Source organism: Symphalangus syndactylus, chromosome 17 (assembly GCF_028878055.3).
Source record: "Symphalangus syndactylus isolate Jambi chromosome 17, NHGRI_mSymSyn1-v2.1_pri, whole genome shotgun sequence".
Lineage (NCBI taxonomy): Eukaryota > Metazoa > Chordata > Mammalia > Primates > Hylobatidae > Symphalangus > Symphalangus syndactylus.
In genome coordinates, this window is record NC_072439.2 from 77,445,236 (window position 1) to 77,463,807 (window position 18,572).

The 18,572-nt window shown below is 38.0% G+C and overlaps 1 protein-coding gene and 1 non-coding gene across 2 annotated transcripts in view; both read left to right on the forward strand.

Annotated features, from left to right (window-relative positions):
- The window catches only part of NAALADL2 (N-acetylated alpha-linked acidic dipeptidase like 2), a 955,512-nt gene that overhangs the window by 873,343 nt on the left and 63,597 nt on the right, over positions 1-18,572 (forward strand). The window contains exon 12 of the mRNA XM_063621698.1: positions 3,888-3,981. Within this exon, the coding sequence (XP_063477768.1) occupies positions 3,888-3,981 (94 nt within the window). The remainder of the gene's footprint in view (positions 1-3,887; positions 3,982-18,572) is intronic.
- On the forward strand, positions 5,838-5,943 carry LOC134733395 (small nucleolar RNA U13). Its single transcript, XR_010116840.1, has one exon. It is a non-coding gene; the product is annotated as a small nucleolar RNA U13 (small nucleolar RNA).

Below are 18,572 nucleotides of genomic sequence, written 5' to 3' on the forward strand. Positions count from 1 at the left end.
GGCTTTGCAGGGCATAGCCCCCCTCCTGGCTGCTTTTACCAGCTGGTGTTGAGCATCTGTGGCTTTTTCAGGTATACAGTGCAAGCTTTCGGTGGATCTACCATTCTGGGGTCTGAGGATGGTGGTCCTCTTCTCACAGCTCCACTAGGTGGTGCCCCAGTAGGGACTCTCTGTGGGGGCTCTGACCCCACATTTCTTTTTTGCAGAGGTTCTCCATGATGGCCTCACCCCTGCAACAAATTTTTGCTTGGGCATCCAGGCGTTTCCATACACCTTATGAAATCTAGGCAGAGGTGGGCTGGGCGCAGTGGCTCACACCTGTAATCCCAGCACTTTGGGAGGCCAAGGCAGAAGGATCACAAGGTCAGGAGATCAAGACCATCCTGACTAACATGGTGAAACCCCGTCTCTACTAAAAATACAAAAAAAAATTAGCTGGGCGTGGTGGCGGGCGCCTGTAGTCCCAGCTACTTGGGAGGGTGAGGCAGGAGAATGGTGTGAACTCGGGAGGTGGAGCTTGCAGTGAGCCAAGATTGCGCCACTGCTCTCCAGCCTGGGCAACAGAGCGAGACTCCGTTTCAAAAAAAAAAAAAAAAATCTAGGCAGAGGTTCCAAACCACAATTCTTGGCTTCTGTATACCCACAGGACCAATACCATGTGGGAGCTACCAAGACTTGGGGCTTCCACCCTCTGAAGCAACAGCCTGAGTTGTTCCTTGGCCCCTTTTAGTCAAGGCTGGAGCAGGTGGGACTCAGAGCACCAAGTCACAAGACTGCACGCAGTAGAGGGACCCTGGGCCTGGCTCATGAAACCATTTTTTCCTCCAAAACCTCCAGGCTTGTGATGGGAGGGGCTGCCACAAAGGTCTCTGACATGCCCTAGAGACATTTTCCCCATTGTCTTGATGATTTAACATTTGGCTCCTTTTTACTTTGGCAAATTTCTCCAGCTGGCTTGAATTTCTCCATAGATAATGATATTTTCTTTTCTATCACATTGTCAGGCTGCAAATTTTCCAAACTTTTATGCTCTGTTTCCTTTTTAAAACTGAATGCTTTTATCAGCGCCCAAGTCATCTCTTGAATGCTCTGCTACTTAGAAATTTCTTCCAGGGCCGGGCGCGGTGGCTCATGCTTGTAATCCCAGCACTTTGGGAGGCCGAGGCGGGCAGATCACGAGGTCAGGAGATCGAGACCACGGTGAAACCCCGTCTCTACTAAAAAATACGAAAAAAATTAGCTGGGCGTGGTTGTGGGTGCCTGTAGTCCCAGCTACTTGGGAGGCTGAGGCAGGAGAATGGCGTGAACCTGGGAGGCAGAGCTTGCAGTGAGCCAAGATTGTGCCACTGCACTCCAGCCTGGGTGACAGAGCAAGACTCCGTCTCAAAAAAAAAAAAAAAAGAAATGTCTTCTACCAGATATCCTAAATCATCTCTCTCAAGTTCAAAGTTACACAAATCTCTAGGACGGGCAAAATGCCACCAATCTCTTTGCTGAAACATAACAAGAATCACCTTTGCTCCAGTTCCCAACAAGTTCTTTATCTTTATCTGAGACCACCTCACCCTGTATTTCATTTTCTCTATAATTGTCAGCATTTTGGTCAAAGTCATTCAACAAATCTCTACAGAGTTGCAAAGTTTCCCACATTTCCCTCTCTTTTCCTGAGCCCTCCAAACTGTTCCAACGTCTGCCTATTTCCCATTTCCAAAGTTGCCTCCACATTTTCAGGTATCTTTTCAGCAGTGCCCCACTCCTGGTACCAGTTTATTGTATTAGTCTGTTTTCGTGCTGCTGATAAAGACATACCCAAGACTGGGCAATTTACAAAGGAAAGAGGTTTAATGGAAAACTCACAGTTTCACGTGGCTGGGGAAGCCTCACTATCATTGCAGAATACAAGGAGGAGCAAGTCACATCTTTCATGGATGGTGGCAGGAAAAAAGAGAGCATGGAAACTCCCGTTTTTAACACCACCAGATCTTATGAGACACATTTACTATCATGAGAACAGCATGGGAAAGACATGCCCCCATGATTCAGTCATCTATTACCAGGTCCCTCCCATAACACATGGGAATTATGGGAGCTACAAGATGAAATTTGGGTGGGGACACAGAGCCAAACTGTATCAAATATTAAATGGAATTTGCACCTTGTTGAATATACATATTTGATATATAACATCATAATTTCCCAGTAAATTATATCTTTTATGCATTCTGTCTCAAGTTAGTGTGCTAATTTCCCCTGTGTAGTTTCATAAGACAATGTTTTTCATTCACTAACCACATTTCATACTGCATTAATAATATCAACACAGTCACATTTCCCTGTGTGCTGCCTTCAGGGTTATGAGATATGTAGGGACATTCGTTAAGCCCAGGTAAATATTAAATATCACTTATGACAGAGAGAGAACAATAGCATTTGCTGCCAGCCCTAAGGTCCTTTGAGATGTGTGTGAATGCATATGACTTGTTCAGCCTGTTAAGCAGATGCTAGTTCAGCTGTAGTGCATGTGTTAATATTCAGACAGTTTTGGGGTGGGGTCATGGGGGAATTATGTATGTATGAAGATTGCAGATATGAGCTTTGGGGATGCCTTTTAAAATTTGTATTTATTTTAAGCATTGATCTCACAGATGTATTAATACTATTAGTTTTGATTCTAGAAAATTATAAAAATTAAAAAGCAATTAGGAATAGAATAAAAGCATGAAGGAAAATCGTATCTAAGATTTTGAAGGAGGTTTATTGGAAGCCAAATGTGAAGATCTACCCATGAAGACACACCAGCAAAGAGTCTGTTACAGGTTGGGAGGCTTTCCTGGGGAAGCTTAGAAGAAGGGAGGAAGACTCCTCATATCAGAGGTGTTCTTTTTACTGGACGGTATAATACAGAGGTTATAATCACTGGCTACAGATATCAACATACAGGTTAAAATGTCTACATGCAAGACAATTGGCAAAACTTCCTGATTCTGAAACAAATCAGCCAAATTTCACGATTCAAAGACAAATCAGCATCCTTTTCAATGTCACTAGGTTATGTATTCGTCAGTATGTAATTTGGGGAACTCAGAAAAAATTCTATACTCAGTTATACTCAGTGACAGGACGTTACCATAAATCACAAGACAAGTTAACTTGGAAGCCTGTTTACTTTCAAAGTAAACTGCCAAATGTGGCCTGTAGGTTATCAAATAAAATAAATCAATCATTAATTTTGTCTGAAGTTTTCCTTAGTCCAATAACCAGGCATTGATTTTTAGGTGTTCCTCTCCACGGTTTGTTTGGTCATGTGATATTATGAACTGTAAGGAATTATTTAAAGTCTATATATTACAACTCTTTCAATTAGGGAAGCCGTTTCTTAATATTTCAGCTCACAAAAGGAATGATATCTTTTTTTAATTTTATTATTATTATACTTTAAGTTTTAGGGTACCTGTGCACAACGTGCAGGTTTGTTACATATGTATACATGTGCCATGTTGGTGTGGAACACTTTTACGCTGTTGGTGGGACTGTAAACTAATTCAACCATTGTGGAAGTTGGTGTGGCAATTCCTCAGGGATCTAGAACTAGAAATACCATTTGACCCAGCCATCCCATTACTGGGTATATACCCAAAAGATTATAAAGGAATGATATATTTCTTTATACTATGCTGAGATGTGAAAAAGATACTGAGTTCTTTTTCTTTATAGAAAGATAAAATTAAATAAAGATTTAAAAGAAAAAGAGATTTTATAAAACTATATTATTCCTGTGTGTTTTTGCTGCTCTAGATGTATAAAAATATCTGAAATAATGAAAAACAAACAAATGAAAACTCCTAATTACTGAATGCTAGTATTTTCTTTTTCCTTTTTTCTTTCAGCTCTCAGGAGAAGTGATTTTGCAAATTGCCAACGAACCTGTTCTGCCCTTTAATGCACTTGATATAGCTTTAGAAGTTCAAAACAACCTTAAAGGTAATTTTCCTTTGAATTATAGTAATTTTACCGATGAAAAATTGTTCAACTAATTTTCAACAAGGAATGGATGAAGTCATCAATGATCTTACTAGCTATGGCAATGCTATGCTTCCTGGACAGGGTGATCCTGAAAAGGGCCTGGAAGAATTTTAGTTTTCATTCAACAAAAATGAGATGCACGTATGTGTAAGCATAAAGGAGAATATCAGATTTTAAAGGATGGCCCATCTATCTTATCAAAGAGATTTATAATTTAAGTTTCTGTTATTATTTACAGGTTTCATGTAGAATAATATAGTTCAGTGATCCAATTTTTTTTTTTTTTTTTTTAACATTCTAACAGCCAATCAGTTCAAACAAGACTGGCCCAGAAGTTTCTCTTTTGGGGTTGGTTTCTGTGTGGTATGGGCCCCATTCCATTTGACTGAGATATTGGCTCAGACTTTAGATCAAAGATGATAAAGAAGAAACCAGGCAATTATTTCTGAGCCTCTATTTCAATTCCTTCGTGTTTGAATATATCTCTCTCAGCAGAATTCTGACCCCACCCTAATAATTACCTTCATTTCCCCTTCATCTACATACAAATCTTTCAATTAGGCTCCTAATTTGTCTTCATTAACCAAATACAAAGGGCAGTATTGTGGTTAAAGATTTCACCCTCCTCCTCTTTGAGTCACACATCTTCCTAACAGATCTTTAATGAGTCATTTGTGGACAACTACTTCTCAATAAAAAAGTCAATATTTTAACTGTAGAGCTGAAACAGTAATCCTCTGAAAATGGATCATTCTAAAAAGCCAAATATTTCCAATACCTGAAAATTTAATTTTTTTTTTCTTTTTTTTGAGAAGGAATCTCACTGTCTATTGCCCAGGCTGGAGTGCAGTGGTGGGATCTCAGCTCACTGCAACATCCACCTCCCAGGTTCAAGTAATTCTCCTGCCTCAGCCTCCCAACTAGCTGGAACTACGGGCACATGCCACCCCACCTGGCTAATATTTGTATTTCAGTAGAGATGGGGTTTCACCGTGTTGTCCAGGCTGGTTGCGAATTCCTGAGCTCAGGCAATCTGCCTGCCTCGGCCTCCTGAATTCCTGCTGGAATTACAGGCATGAGCCACCACACCTGGCCCCCTTTTCTTTTCTTTACCTGGATTGTTTCTTACTGCCTGGATTAGAGATTACTCCATTTTTCCCCCTCAATACTTCTTAGGATTTTATTATAGTGGCTGTAAAACCATGACCTTGTGAACAGTTTGAGCCACTTACAGCTATTCGTTACCATACAAATAGCCTCATATTACTCTCCTTTTTATATATTTCAGTTAGTCTCTATATAGTTTCCTTCTTTCCTACCTACATTAGGCTTTCGTCTTACTGTTGTCAGTGTGTCTACTGTAGCAGTCACTCTGGGCAACCAAACATACGGCATTTTGCAAAATAAGAACAAAGAAGGTATAAATAAAGGTCTAAATAGTTTTGTGAATAATAAATATCATATTTGCAAATATTTTTTAAACATTTTATTTATTCTGTAAACTGTTTTGCTGTTTCTTTAGTTTTTATATTTTATACTTCAGAAAATTCTGTTGGTATTTCATATAAAAGTTTAAACTTTCAGACAACAAAAGGAGGTTGACAACCTCACAATACTTGTTCATCTAAAAGCAATAACTATCATGCATGAAAAGAAGCCCCAAAGAGTATACTGCAAAATGCTAACATTATATAGTAGAATTATAAATGATAGGTTGCTTTTCTGAGACCAAAAGTGTTAGCAAAACTGTCATTTTACAAGCTAAAATCCATTTTTTAAACAATGGGGTTTATTCTTCAAAATTCATATATATGATCCTTTTGTGATTCATATTTGTGATGATTCGGTTGTCAGGCCAACGTGTAAGATTTACCTCCTTTAAACCTTGTTAGCACATTGGCACGTTACAATTGCCTGACATAACAAATCTACAAATTGGCACAATATTTCCGCATTATAACCACTATATAAACATTTGAAGTAACGTGGGCTAATACTGATGCTCAAAAAATGACCTATTGGGTTATTGGTAGAATTATATTATTAATCTGGTTTGTGTGGATGATTAAGGACCCTTTCAACATCTGAAGAAAATTATTATCTTTCTCCACAGAAAGTTAAATGTATACAAAAATTTTTGCATGTAATCCCCATGGACTTCACATCTCCTGAATCCACTTTTTCATTCATTTAACAAATATTTATTGAGCCTCTATGGTATGCTTGGCACAGTTCCATTATCAAAACAAACAAACAAAACAAAAACAAACAACAGCTAGATAAATAAACCCAAATTAAAATCCCTGCTCCTAAGAAACATACCTACATACATTCCCATAGTGGAACAAAATTAGCATAAATAAAAGCAAATCTGAAAATAGCATTATGCTCAAACTAATATCAATCACTAAATGCCATAATATTAATTACTTTGACACAAATTTGCATTCCCAAAATAAATGTCATAGCAGAACATAGCAGTTGTATCCAGAGTATGGAGAAGAGATCTGACCTGAGAATGTAAATTTCAGATTCATCCTAGACGAAATTACTAGGGGATTACATGTAGAGGACAGAAAAGGTCTAAGACTTCTCAGGTACTCCTACCTTTAGAAACTGGGATAAAGGTACAATTATAGAAGGAGACCAAGGAGGAGTGGCCAAAAAATAATAGAAAAACAAGCGAATCTTACAACCAGAGGCCAAGTGGATAATATATTTCAAAGAAGAGGAAGTAATCAACTGTGTCCAATGCTGGTAATGGGTAAAGAAAAGGAGAACAGAGAATTGACTAGTGGATTTAGCAATGTGGAAATCATTGGTGATCTTAACAAAATCATCTTAGTAGATTAGTATAAGTAAAAGCCAGATTAGAAGGCATCTGAAAGAAAATGGGAGGTGATAAATTGGGGATATGTGATGGTGTCAGAGTCATTTGAACCAGAGTGAATCCACTTTGAATGAGGGCTAGGAAAATGAGGCTGGGACTTGCTAGGCTACATTCCCAGAAAGTTAGGCATTCCTAGCCTCTCGATGTTTATGGTTAAAGGAACAGATTGATAATGTTTACTCAACAGACCCAGACTTGGGAGTGTTCTAATATCACAATATCTTGAGAACAAAGGCATTCCTAATTTTGCTTTAAAGACAACAGTATTGGTTTTTGCAAAATATAGTAATTAAGAAAATTAATCCTTCATCACAAACTCTTACAGCAGAGCGCATCTCCCCATGATCTTTTTTATCCTGTATATAAACAAGCATTGTACCTAGGGCAGACATGTTCCTCCTCTTACTTTAGGAAATGTCCTGCTCTGTCTATGGAGTAGCTGTTCTTTCACCACTTTACTTTCCTAATAAACTTGCTTTTGATTTGCACTGTGGAGTCGCCCTTAATTTTTTCTTGTATAAGATCCAAGAACCCTCTCTTGGGGGTCTGGATCGGGACCCCTTTCCTGTAACAGTGGTATAGGTGATAAAAAAAAGTATGGAGTCAAGGAAGCGTAGCATATTTTTATTTTGATAACAATGATCTAGTGGAGAGGTAAAATTTGCTCACACAACAGAGTAAAGGGAGAATTGCTGGACTGATTTTCTTAAGTAGGGGAAGCACAAGGATTGAGGACTTCACATTAGTTAGGAACTATCATAGTCCATTCAGGCAGTTATAACAAAATACCATAGAAGGGATGGCTTATCAACAACAGTAATTTATTTCTTACAATTCTGGAGGCTGAGATATCCAAGATCAAGGCACCAACAGTTTCGCTGTTTGGTGAGGGTTCACTTCCCAGTTCAAAGATGGCCATCTTTTTGCTATTAACTTCACATGGTATAAGGGTTGAGGGAAATGTCTTGTGTTTCTTTTAAAAGGGCACTAATTTAATTTTTTAGGGCTCTGGCCTCACGAACTAATCAATTCTAAAAGATCCTACCTCCTAATACCATCACTTTAGGGGTTAGATTTAAACATATGTATTTTGGGGGGACATAGCATTCATACCAAAGCAGGAACACAGTAGTCCATCCATGAAAATGTGAAAGGAGGCAGAACACACAGCAGATGGGTAAATTTGGTGTTGAGATTCCTTGGCAAGTTTGTTTAGATTAGAAAAACATAAAATAACTGTTTTTTTTAAGAAGGGTAAGAAAGTGAAAAACCATGAAAATATAACTTTTTGGGGGCAGCATTAAGAGCCCAGAAGAGATACATATTATCAATGAGATAATTCAGCATAATTTTGGATTTTTTCCAGCCTTCAGAGGGGGATGCAAATGTAGGGGAGAAAAGAGCTCTTTCCTCACTTATCACTAGGTTGATGGTTGAGATGCCTATAACAAAAGACACATTAACAAGTGTGAACTCAAAATATCTAAGATAGGTCTCAGTCAACTTAGAAAGTTTATTTTGCCAACGTTAATGACTGCACCCATGACACAGACTCAGACATCAATTAATATATGTAATATATGTACCTTGGTTTGTTACAGAAAGGTGGGACCACTCAAAGGAGGGAGGGGACTTCCAGGTCATAGGTAGATAAGAGACAAAAAGTTGCAATCTTTTTAGTTTCTGATTAGCCTTTCACTCAATACACAATTTACAGGAATAGTCACTTATACCTTATCTGGTTTAGTGCAAAAGTATGGCAAGGGAAGCCATCAGATATGCATTTGTCTCATGTGAGCAGAGGGATGACTAAGTTCTGTCTGTCCTTGTCCACAAGGAATTTCCTCGTCAGGGAGGTATGTAGCTTTTTTTCAATCTTTGTAGCTATACTATATAGAAATAGAATGGGAGGCAGGTTTGCCTGACACAGTTCTCAGCTTGACTTTCCCCTTTGGCTTAGTGATTTGAAGGTCCCGAGATTTATTTTCCTCTCACACAAGAGAAAGGCATAAGAATTTATATAACGTAAGTTTTTTTGTTTGTTTTTTTTTTGTTTGTTCGTTTTTTTGAGACAGAGTCTCGCTCTGTTGCCCAGGCTGGAGTGCAGTGGCGCGATCTTGGCTCACTGCAGGCTCCACCTCCTTCCCGGGTTCACGCCATTCTCCTGCCTCAGCCTCCTGAGTAGCTGGGACTACAGGCACCCACCACCACGCCCGGCTAATTTTTTGTATTTTTATTTTTTTATTTTTTATTTTTATTTTTTTTTTATTTTTTTATTTTATTATTTTTTTTTTATTATACTTTAGGGTTTTAGGGTACATGTGCACAATGTGCAGGTTTGTTACATATGTATCCATGTGCCATGTTGATTTCCTGCACCCATTAATTCGTCATTTAGCATTAGGTGTATCTCCTAATGCTGTCCCTCCCCCCTCCCCCCACCCCACAACAGTCCCCGGAGCGTGATGTTACCCTTCCTGGGTATATACCCAAAGGACTATAAATCATGCTACTATAAAGACACATGCACACGTATGTTTGTTGCGGCACTATTCACAATAGCAAAGAGTTGGAACCAACCCAAATGTCCAACAACGATAGACTGGATTAAGAAAATGTGGCACATATACACCATGGAATACTATACAGCCATAAAAAATGATGAGTTCGTGTCCTTTGTAGGGACATGGATGAAACTGGAAAACATCATTCTCAGTAAACTATCGCAAGGACAAAAAACCAAACACCGCATGTTCTCACTCATAGGTGGGAATTGAACAATGAGAACTCAATTTTTTGTATTTTTAGTAGAGACAGGTTTCACCCTGTTAGCCAGGATGGTCTCCATCTCCTGACCTCATGATCTGCCCGCCTTGGCCTCCCAAAGTGCTGGGATTACAGGCATGAGCCACCGCGCCCGGCCCTATATAATGTAAGTTTTGCATGACACAGGAGCCTTCAGAAATGAAGACCCAGAGAAAGAGGGAAATGTGTGTACTTTTATGCTAATTTGATGGAGAGTTCAGAAGTATGATTAGAAGACAAAAAGGTATGATCTAATTGTAATAAATTGGGGGGAATTCAGTAAGATCTCTGTTCAGATTATTCTCAGTGTCTCTATCTCTTTGAGGACAAGGATGTTTCTTTTCTTCAGGTGTAGGGAGGGTATCTCTGGAATAAAAGTTTTATGTCTTACTTCAGAGGAAGGTCAGACAATTCCAACTCTTTTTTTTTTCTTTTTTCCTTTTTTTTTAGACTGAGTTTCGTTCTTGTTGCCCAGGCTGGAGTGCAGTGGTGCTGCGCGACCTCGGCTCACTGCAACCTCCGCCTCTCGGGTTCAAGTGATTCTCCTGCCTCAGCCTCCCAAATAGATGGGATTACAGGCATGCACCACCATGCCTGGCTAATTTTTGTATTTTTAGTAGAGATGGGGTTTCACCATGTTGGCCAGGCCCTTCTTGAACTCCTGACCTTAGGTGATCTGCCCGCCTTGGCCTCTCAAACTGCTGGGATTACAGGCATGAGCCACCATGCCCGGCCCAGACAATTCTTTTATGGCCGGCTTCAGGTGAGAAGGCCAGGAGAAGGTCAGAGACAAGGTCTTGCTTCTGTTGCTTCCTCAAATGCCAAGGTGCCATATTTTGAGATAGGGTGTCCTGAACCCCATCACAGGCATAGAACAGGCAGAGTCGAGTTTAACCAGGGCTAGACCTTTCCTGAGAGAAGGACAATGAACTGCATAGGATAAAGAAAACTGGATGTACATAAAGGATGTATGCAATGAATGCATTATGATGGACCAGATGTATATAAAGTATGTATGTAATGAATGCATTATGATGGACCAAAGTATCTTAACTGGGGTTGGAATAAAGTGAGGATACGAAGGGAGTGAAGGCTAGTGCAAAGGAGGTAGGACCAATAGACTTTATGTCATAGTGAGATCGAAGAATTGACAATACATGAGCTGACAAGGCAGGAGGTGGTAGTCAGCAAGTTGGATTTGTGAAAATGAGATCACAGAAAGAGTGCAGACATTGGTAAGGACAGTGTCCAGGCCAGTGTATGACCATGAGAGTGTGGTACGTGGTTGCTAGAAGAAAAGAGGCTAAGGAAGAGAGAGTATCTCTATGTGGATATTGAAATTGTAAAGAATTAGGCTTTATGTAAGAGTGAGTAATGATGAGTCAGGAGATAAAAATCTTCAAAGAATGAGTGGTGATCTAGAAACACCTCATATTATTCTTCTAGGGTTGGTGGTACGAAAGCACAGGGTGAAAAAGCACTGCTGCCTACGAGAGCTAAAATGCAAGTGATATCATTAGGAGAGAAACCAGGTTTCAATTAAAGCAAGAAGGGAAAGAAAATATTCTCAGACTAGGCCGGGGAAATTAATAACTCTTTCTTTAATAGTTATACCTAAGCGTGTGTCATCACAGGAGGAACAAAACAAAACAGAACTGCAATGATTCAATGGAGATTTTCACTCCAAGCCAGACACCACTATATCTAGATGAATCTGCCCCTAAAATCCAAGGTTCTCAAATGGATGAGCCAGGAGTCCTTTGGCTTCCTACAGTTATGTCAGACTTCTGCCCAAGATGAAGAACTTTCTCTTTGGTTATTGGTTGTTGTATGTGCTTAGTTTTCTTTGGATGTGAAATTCTTTGGGTCTCCCTGTCACTTTCACTCAGAAAGATGAGGCCAGACTTGAGATGTACCCATATTAGAAAAAACAAGCAAAGCAAAACAAAATGTAACCAAACAACATAAGCAAAAATATTATTTTACCATGTCCTGTGTGTGACTGTTTGATAAAATTAATAAAACCTGACACCTTTAAACGACACATTTTTGTATTTTACTCTTCGTGACTTAAAATAATCATGGTCAAAGATTATTCAAATAGTTGCTAAATTGTAGGCATCAGTTCTATTTTAGTTATACCTTACTTCTAAAAATGGAACACAGTAAAGGGCTAATGTGTGAATAATGGAAACCACTTATCATACCTAAATAAATATTGCAGTTTTAACTTTAGCTACAATGCTAGATAAGTTCATTAGCTAAACAGAATTCTTGTCCTATGTTAAATGAAACATATAATTTTACTGCTTAATACAAGCTTAAATTGTTGATATTTTTCTTATTTTTAGGACAGTTCACAGTGATTACTCTTAAATTCTCAATTACAGTGAAAAAAAAAAAGTGACCTTCAAGGCTGAACTATAAAATACTGTTCCTCCTTACTGCAAACAGTATAAATATGAAGGTCTCTGAAACCCAATTGCATTTTCAATGGTGTAATTTTTACCACTTGACAACCGGCCATCTTGTTTATTTATTACACTAGTTTACAGTAGCAGCAGACCATTCTTAACCATTCTCACAACCACCAGAAAGAAGGATAATTTACCAGTGAATAATTTGTTTGGGTTGATTTATTGGATGGTTCTTGAAAGCTCAGTTTGAGTGACCTTGGCTCTTAATATTTGGTCAATGCCAAGCACGTAATGGAGAATGAATATTTATTTGTGGTATATGGAGATATGGTGTAAATAGTGATGGATAAGATAGCCGATATACTTCAGATGTATTAATACTTGTGACAAAAAATGAATACAGTTGTCCCTTGGTATCCATGGAGAATTGGTTCCAGGAACTCTCTCAAATACCAAAATCCATGAATGTTGAAGTTCTTCATATAAAATTATATAGTATTTGCATGTAACTTGTGCACATCCTCTAACACACTTTAGATCATCTCTAGATTACTTATAATACCTTATGCAATGTAAATGCGATGGAAATAGTTGTTATACTGAATTGCTTAGGGAATAATGACAAGAAAAAACAGTCTGCATGTGATAGTACAGAAACAATTGTTTTCACAAATATTTTCAATCTACAGTTGCTAACTGTATGTCCGAAAAATGCATTTAGAATGCGATGGTACTAGTTTGCAGGAGCAGAGGAAGGTATCAAAAACAAATAAAATACAACCCTACCCTTGAACCTTAGAGCAGACTAAAGAGTAAGCGCATAATAATCTTACTAAATTTGATGTTTCTCACCTTATCCACTTCTTAATGTCTAAAACAGCACTTTAAAACAATTAATGTCTGTGTAATTCTGATGTTTCTTGCCTAATATATGCTATTTTTCTGCATCAGATTTCTTAAATAGCATTATCGTAAAGACTCCATATGACCAAATAAAGTAAAAGTAATTTTCATTTGATCTAGCTATGTATGCATTTATTTAGTGCAAGCCAGACTCAGCAGGAAACATAATTTTGAACTGTGTGTCTTGTTGCCACCTCCTGATTGTCTCACTAAATGTAAAATACTTGCTGGCAGCATTGCCTCCTGTTCTTTGAATAACTGACAATGAGAATTTGGTCTGACTTTTTTTTTTTTTTATTAGCTCTGATAATTCATTAGCGTCAATCACTTCATTTTGGAAGAAAGGATAGTATTTCAAGGTGATGATCACACTAAGGCAAGCATTCTGTGTCCTGTTAGATTTGTAGTTTCAATTTTTAGGTGTCACTTGGTTTTTTTTTTTTTTTTTTTTTTTTTTTTTTTTTTTTTTTTTTTTTTTTTCACAATTGCAAGTGATTGAGATCTATCTAATAAGTTTTTTCTTTCTAAAAAATAAAAGGTGAGTTTCCCAACTAGCAAAATTAAATTAAGCACCATATAGCTTGCGTGAGTCTATTTCTCAGCCCATCTGTCTTCAATTTTGGTTTAATTACCACCAATTCCAGCTCTGGCCTGGCCAGCAGATAGTGAAGTACACCGGGTCCTCAATCCTGGGCCCTCCCTCAGAAGTCCGAGGCAGCCTGACTAAAATCCAGATAGTTCCAATAAAAGATTTTGTTCCTATGGGAATTCTGTATCATGTTAGATTTCTAGCAGTTTGATCTGAGCTGGCATTTCTAAAACTTACCTTTTTCATTTGACAAGGACTTAAACTCTAAAGCATTCAATGAGAAGTATCTCACCTTGTTTGCTCAAATTAATAGAGAAGTTTAATAAGAGGTTGGCCATCCACTGGGGGCAAATTCCTAAAAATACACTTAGTCTGAATCCCCATTACATTTTTATATAGACTCTGACTACATAACCATATTAAATTGGTTCCAGGAACTCTCTCAAATGCCAAAATCCATGAATGTTCAGGTTCCTCATATAAAATGGTGTAGTATTTGCATATAACCTGTGCACATCCTGTAACACACTTTAGATCACCTCTAGATTACTGTAATATCGAATGCAATGTAAATGCTATGTAAATAGTTGTTATACTGAATTGGTAATCCACACTTAGTTCAAAAAGCTATTTGAGGCAGCTGGCTCTTTAAGGCTGATTGTCTCCCCGTTGTCAGAGTATGTCTTCAAAACTAGTTTTTCTTTCCCACCATTTCTCTTTGAACTCATATTTATTATCACCTAATGTCCCTTAATTATTATCCTAAGTATATTGTTCCTTTTTTCCTTTTGTTTATCTTCTGTCTCACAATTTGCTGCTATTCACACGGCTTCCCATTGTGATCATCATTTCCTTCTCCACTCTGAGTACTTCATCCAAATTCCTTTGAAGTTTTCATCTGAGTTACCTACATTTTATATGTGACACTACATTGATTGAAATCTGTGATTTATTTTTCCTACTCTCCCATCATAGTAATGGCCTATTGTATTGTAACATTTTTTTTCCCTAAGGTGTATTTTTAGCATAAAACCCTGTGCCCATGACAGAATAGTACCATAATCCATTATTCTATGAGTGTTTCCTCACTGGCACACTTTTAAAAATGTTTGTTGGTTTCTTTGTTTGTGTAAAAATACTTTTAATCTTGGCTTGTAACAGAACATAAAGTACCCTTGCCTTCATGTTAATTAATTTCATTTAAGCCTTTCTTTTCTTTTTCAGTTTCCTGGTTTAGCCAATACCTAATTAGACTCACATGTGATATTAAATATACAAGTTCGACTTTCTGCCTCAGGAGAATGATAAGAATAAACTCCACCTGAGTTTAATTCATTCAGGAATGTTTTTGCTCATATTTCCCAAGCAGTCTCTAGCCAGATCATGTAGTCACAAATGTAACACAGTGACAACATCTATAGGTCACAAAAGAGCCCATGGTTATATTTCTACAACAAATGGACAGACAATTTAGGGAACCCACTACATGCAGTGAGTTGGAAGTCTTACTAGATTTGCATCTGCATTGGCTACCTGGATTATTGGATAATCTTTAGAATGCAGAAATACGTTGCTTATTCTTTTTTTTTAAAAGTAACCAGTATAATCCTTCTAAACCTATCACTTTGGTATCTTTGCAATAAGATTTCTGTTTTATTCAGTTTAGCTATAATTATCCATTGTTTTCTGGCATATTTCACCCTTAAATAATATCTTTTTATCTATGCATTATAAAATCAACGTTAGATTATTTGAGTATCAATAGTGCAATCGCTCTCACATTTTTTCATTACCTCAGTTGTTTGTTTAACATCTTTAAATCACCAGCTGAGATGATTCATTGTGATTCATACTAAAAAAAGCAGCATGAAGAATAGAAAATGTATGATAAAAAGGACTACTGTTGCCCCTGGCTGAAATCATATTGGTAATTTCTTTTCTTTAGTGATACCACAAGGTATTTTTAAGATGATATTAGGTAACATACATTTTCCCCCAAAATAATCTTCTACTCTTTTAACCACTGTATTATGCAGAACATAAATCATACTTTTTCTTGTCACTATAAATCAGTGAAGTCTAAGCTATGATTGTGCAATTGTTAGCATCTTTAAAACTGTGGTAAGCTCATCCATAGGATAATAGGTTCTGGGAAATACTATTAAAGAAAAAGGTTACATTTGTTTGATATAAAAATGTTGTTTTAGAGGATGACCAGTACGTTTCACTTTTAACTTAAAATAAAATTGAGTACACCTTTAAAAATACAGCCACAAAAAACACACAAAAATTGAAGTAAACTAAAATTTAAAACTTGTTGGCTGGGCGCGGTGGCTCACGCCTGTAATCCCAGCACTTTGGGAGGCCGAGGCAGGTGGATCACGAGGTCAGGAGATCGAGACCATCCTGGCTAACAAGGTGAAACCCTGTCTCTACTAAAAAAAAAAAAAAAAAATACAAAAAATTAGCTGGGCGTGGTAGCGGGCGCCTATAGTCCCAGCTACTTGGGAGGCTGAGGCAGGAGAATGGCGTGAACCCAGGAGGCGGAGCTTGCAGTGAGCCGGGATTGTGCCACTGCACTCCAGCCTGGGTGACAGAGCAAGACTCCGTCTCAAAAAAAAAAAAAAAAAAAACTTGTTGGAGTATGAAAGTCCAAAGAGATCATAATGATAAGCAGTAAAATCACTCTTTAGAATAGGAAAATTATAGACTGGGCATGGTGGCTCATATCTGTAGCCCCACCACTATAGGAGGCTGAGGCAGGAGGATCACTTGAGGCTAGGAGTTCAAGATGAACTTGGACAAAAGAGCAAGACTCCATCTCTGAAAGAAAACTTTAAAAATTAGCTGGACATGGTTGTGCAAGTCTTTGGCTGTAGATACTTGGAAGGCTGAGGTAGAAGGATTTCTTGAGCTCAGGAGATCATCCCTGCAGTGAGCTTTGATTGTACTACTGTACTCCAGACTGGGCAACAGAGCCAGACTCATCAAGAAAGAAAGGGGAAGGGACGGGAGGGAGAGGGGAGGGGGAGGGGAGGGAGAGGGGGGAGGAGGAGGGGGAGGGAAGGGAAGGTTTTAAATTTTTCCAGGAGGTTGGGGAACAAAGTTAATACCCAGGAGTTTATGCTAAGTTGAAACTAATTGTCTTAGTTCATTTTGTGCTGCTATAACAGAATAGCCAAAACTGGGTAATTTATAAAGGACAGAAATTTATTTCTCACTGTTCTGGAGGTTTGGAAGTCTAAGATCAAGGAGCTGGCAGGTTTAGTGCCTGGTAAGGGCCCAGTGTCTGCTTGTAAGAAGGCTATATCCTTTGGAGGAGGAGAACACTGTTCCCAACATGGCAGAAGAGGGGAAAACAGAGAGAGAACCCACTCCTGAAAGCCACTTTCTAAAGGCATTAAACCCACCCATGAGAGCAGAGCCTCCAAGGCCTAATTGCCTCTCAAAGCCTCTACCTTCCAATGCCATTACACTGACAATTAATTTTCAACATGAGTTTTAGAGAGGACAAACTTATCCATAGCATACATCAAGTTGTTTAATACCTCAGGTAAAATGTAGTTGGTGCTGATCCCAGGTCCCAGCAGGTTACAGCATGTATAAATTCAGTGGATACAGTCATTACTGTAGTTAACGGCCTTACCCAGAAGTCTTAGAAGCTTTAAATGGATAAGCCATTATAAAATGACTTTGAGCTTGTAACCTGCTGTTGGAAGGTGTTTTAGGATCCTGTATCATGGGTGTTCAGAAGGAATAAGATTTCTGGGAACAAGTTTGTCACTTTAGAGGCTACTCCACAAAGCTCCATATATTGTATTAAGTTCCTTACATTTGTTATAATATTTTAACTAGCTCAATGAGCTAAGCTGTGAATTAAGTCCAATTTAGAGATTAAGACAGAGCCTCAGAGAAGTTTGTGTCTTAACCAGATGTATAATTAGTGGGAGAATTGGGGCTTGAATCTAGGTCTATCAGATTCCAAATCCCCTCAACCTCTCTGGTACACCACACTGCCTCATGAACTGTCTTGAGGGTAGGGATGCTGCAGGATGATGGTTGGCTAGAAGGCAGAAGATTCCCTGAGCAAAAAGCATTTGTTTTCCCCAAAACATCTTAGAGTCTTTCCTGAATTGGCTTGCCTAGATCTCAGTATCTATTTTGATATCTATTGACTAACATTTTTCTCTCTCTTCTTCTCTCCCTGCCTCCACCACTCCCTCCTTTCTTCTTTCTTCCTCTTTAATTAATATTAATACTTCTTACAATATCCAGCTCCATTCTTCCCATAACAAGCCAGAAAAATGGGAGGATTTGGATTGGAGGTAGATTTATCTTCTACAATAGTGAGGACTAAGGGATGAGGATGGAAAGACATTAATATTGTTTAAAAATGGAACACCCTCCCTCAATTGCTTTAATGTAGATAACATCCCAGAACTTTCAAGAGCTCATTTAAGATGTCCTGGATTTTTAGGCAGTTTCATGATCTATCTCTCAAGGTTTACTTCTTCCCTGGACACTTGTCAGATCATTCTTATACACAATGAACTCTTCAGTCATCCTCATGAGCATGTATTTCATGTGACAATTATTGTATGTTTAGATGTATATGTACATTTCTAACTAGATCAGGAATTTATTAAGATTAAAAATTTAATCTTACATGTCTTTGCTTCTTTCTCAATACTTTTAGAATAACATATAAAATAGGACTCAATAAATACCTACTGAACACATGTATTTTACTTTGAGATGAAGGGAAAAAGAACAAATGCAAGCAGTTTTTGTTTGAAATTTGTAAGTTCATTTCAGTTGTCTCAAATAATATCAAGATAGTTTCAGTAGACAGTCAACTATATTGTATTATATTAAGTTTGATTTTTAATATTTATAATAAATCAGCATGTTCTACCATACTATAAAAATTTATTAATGGTTAGCT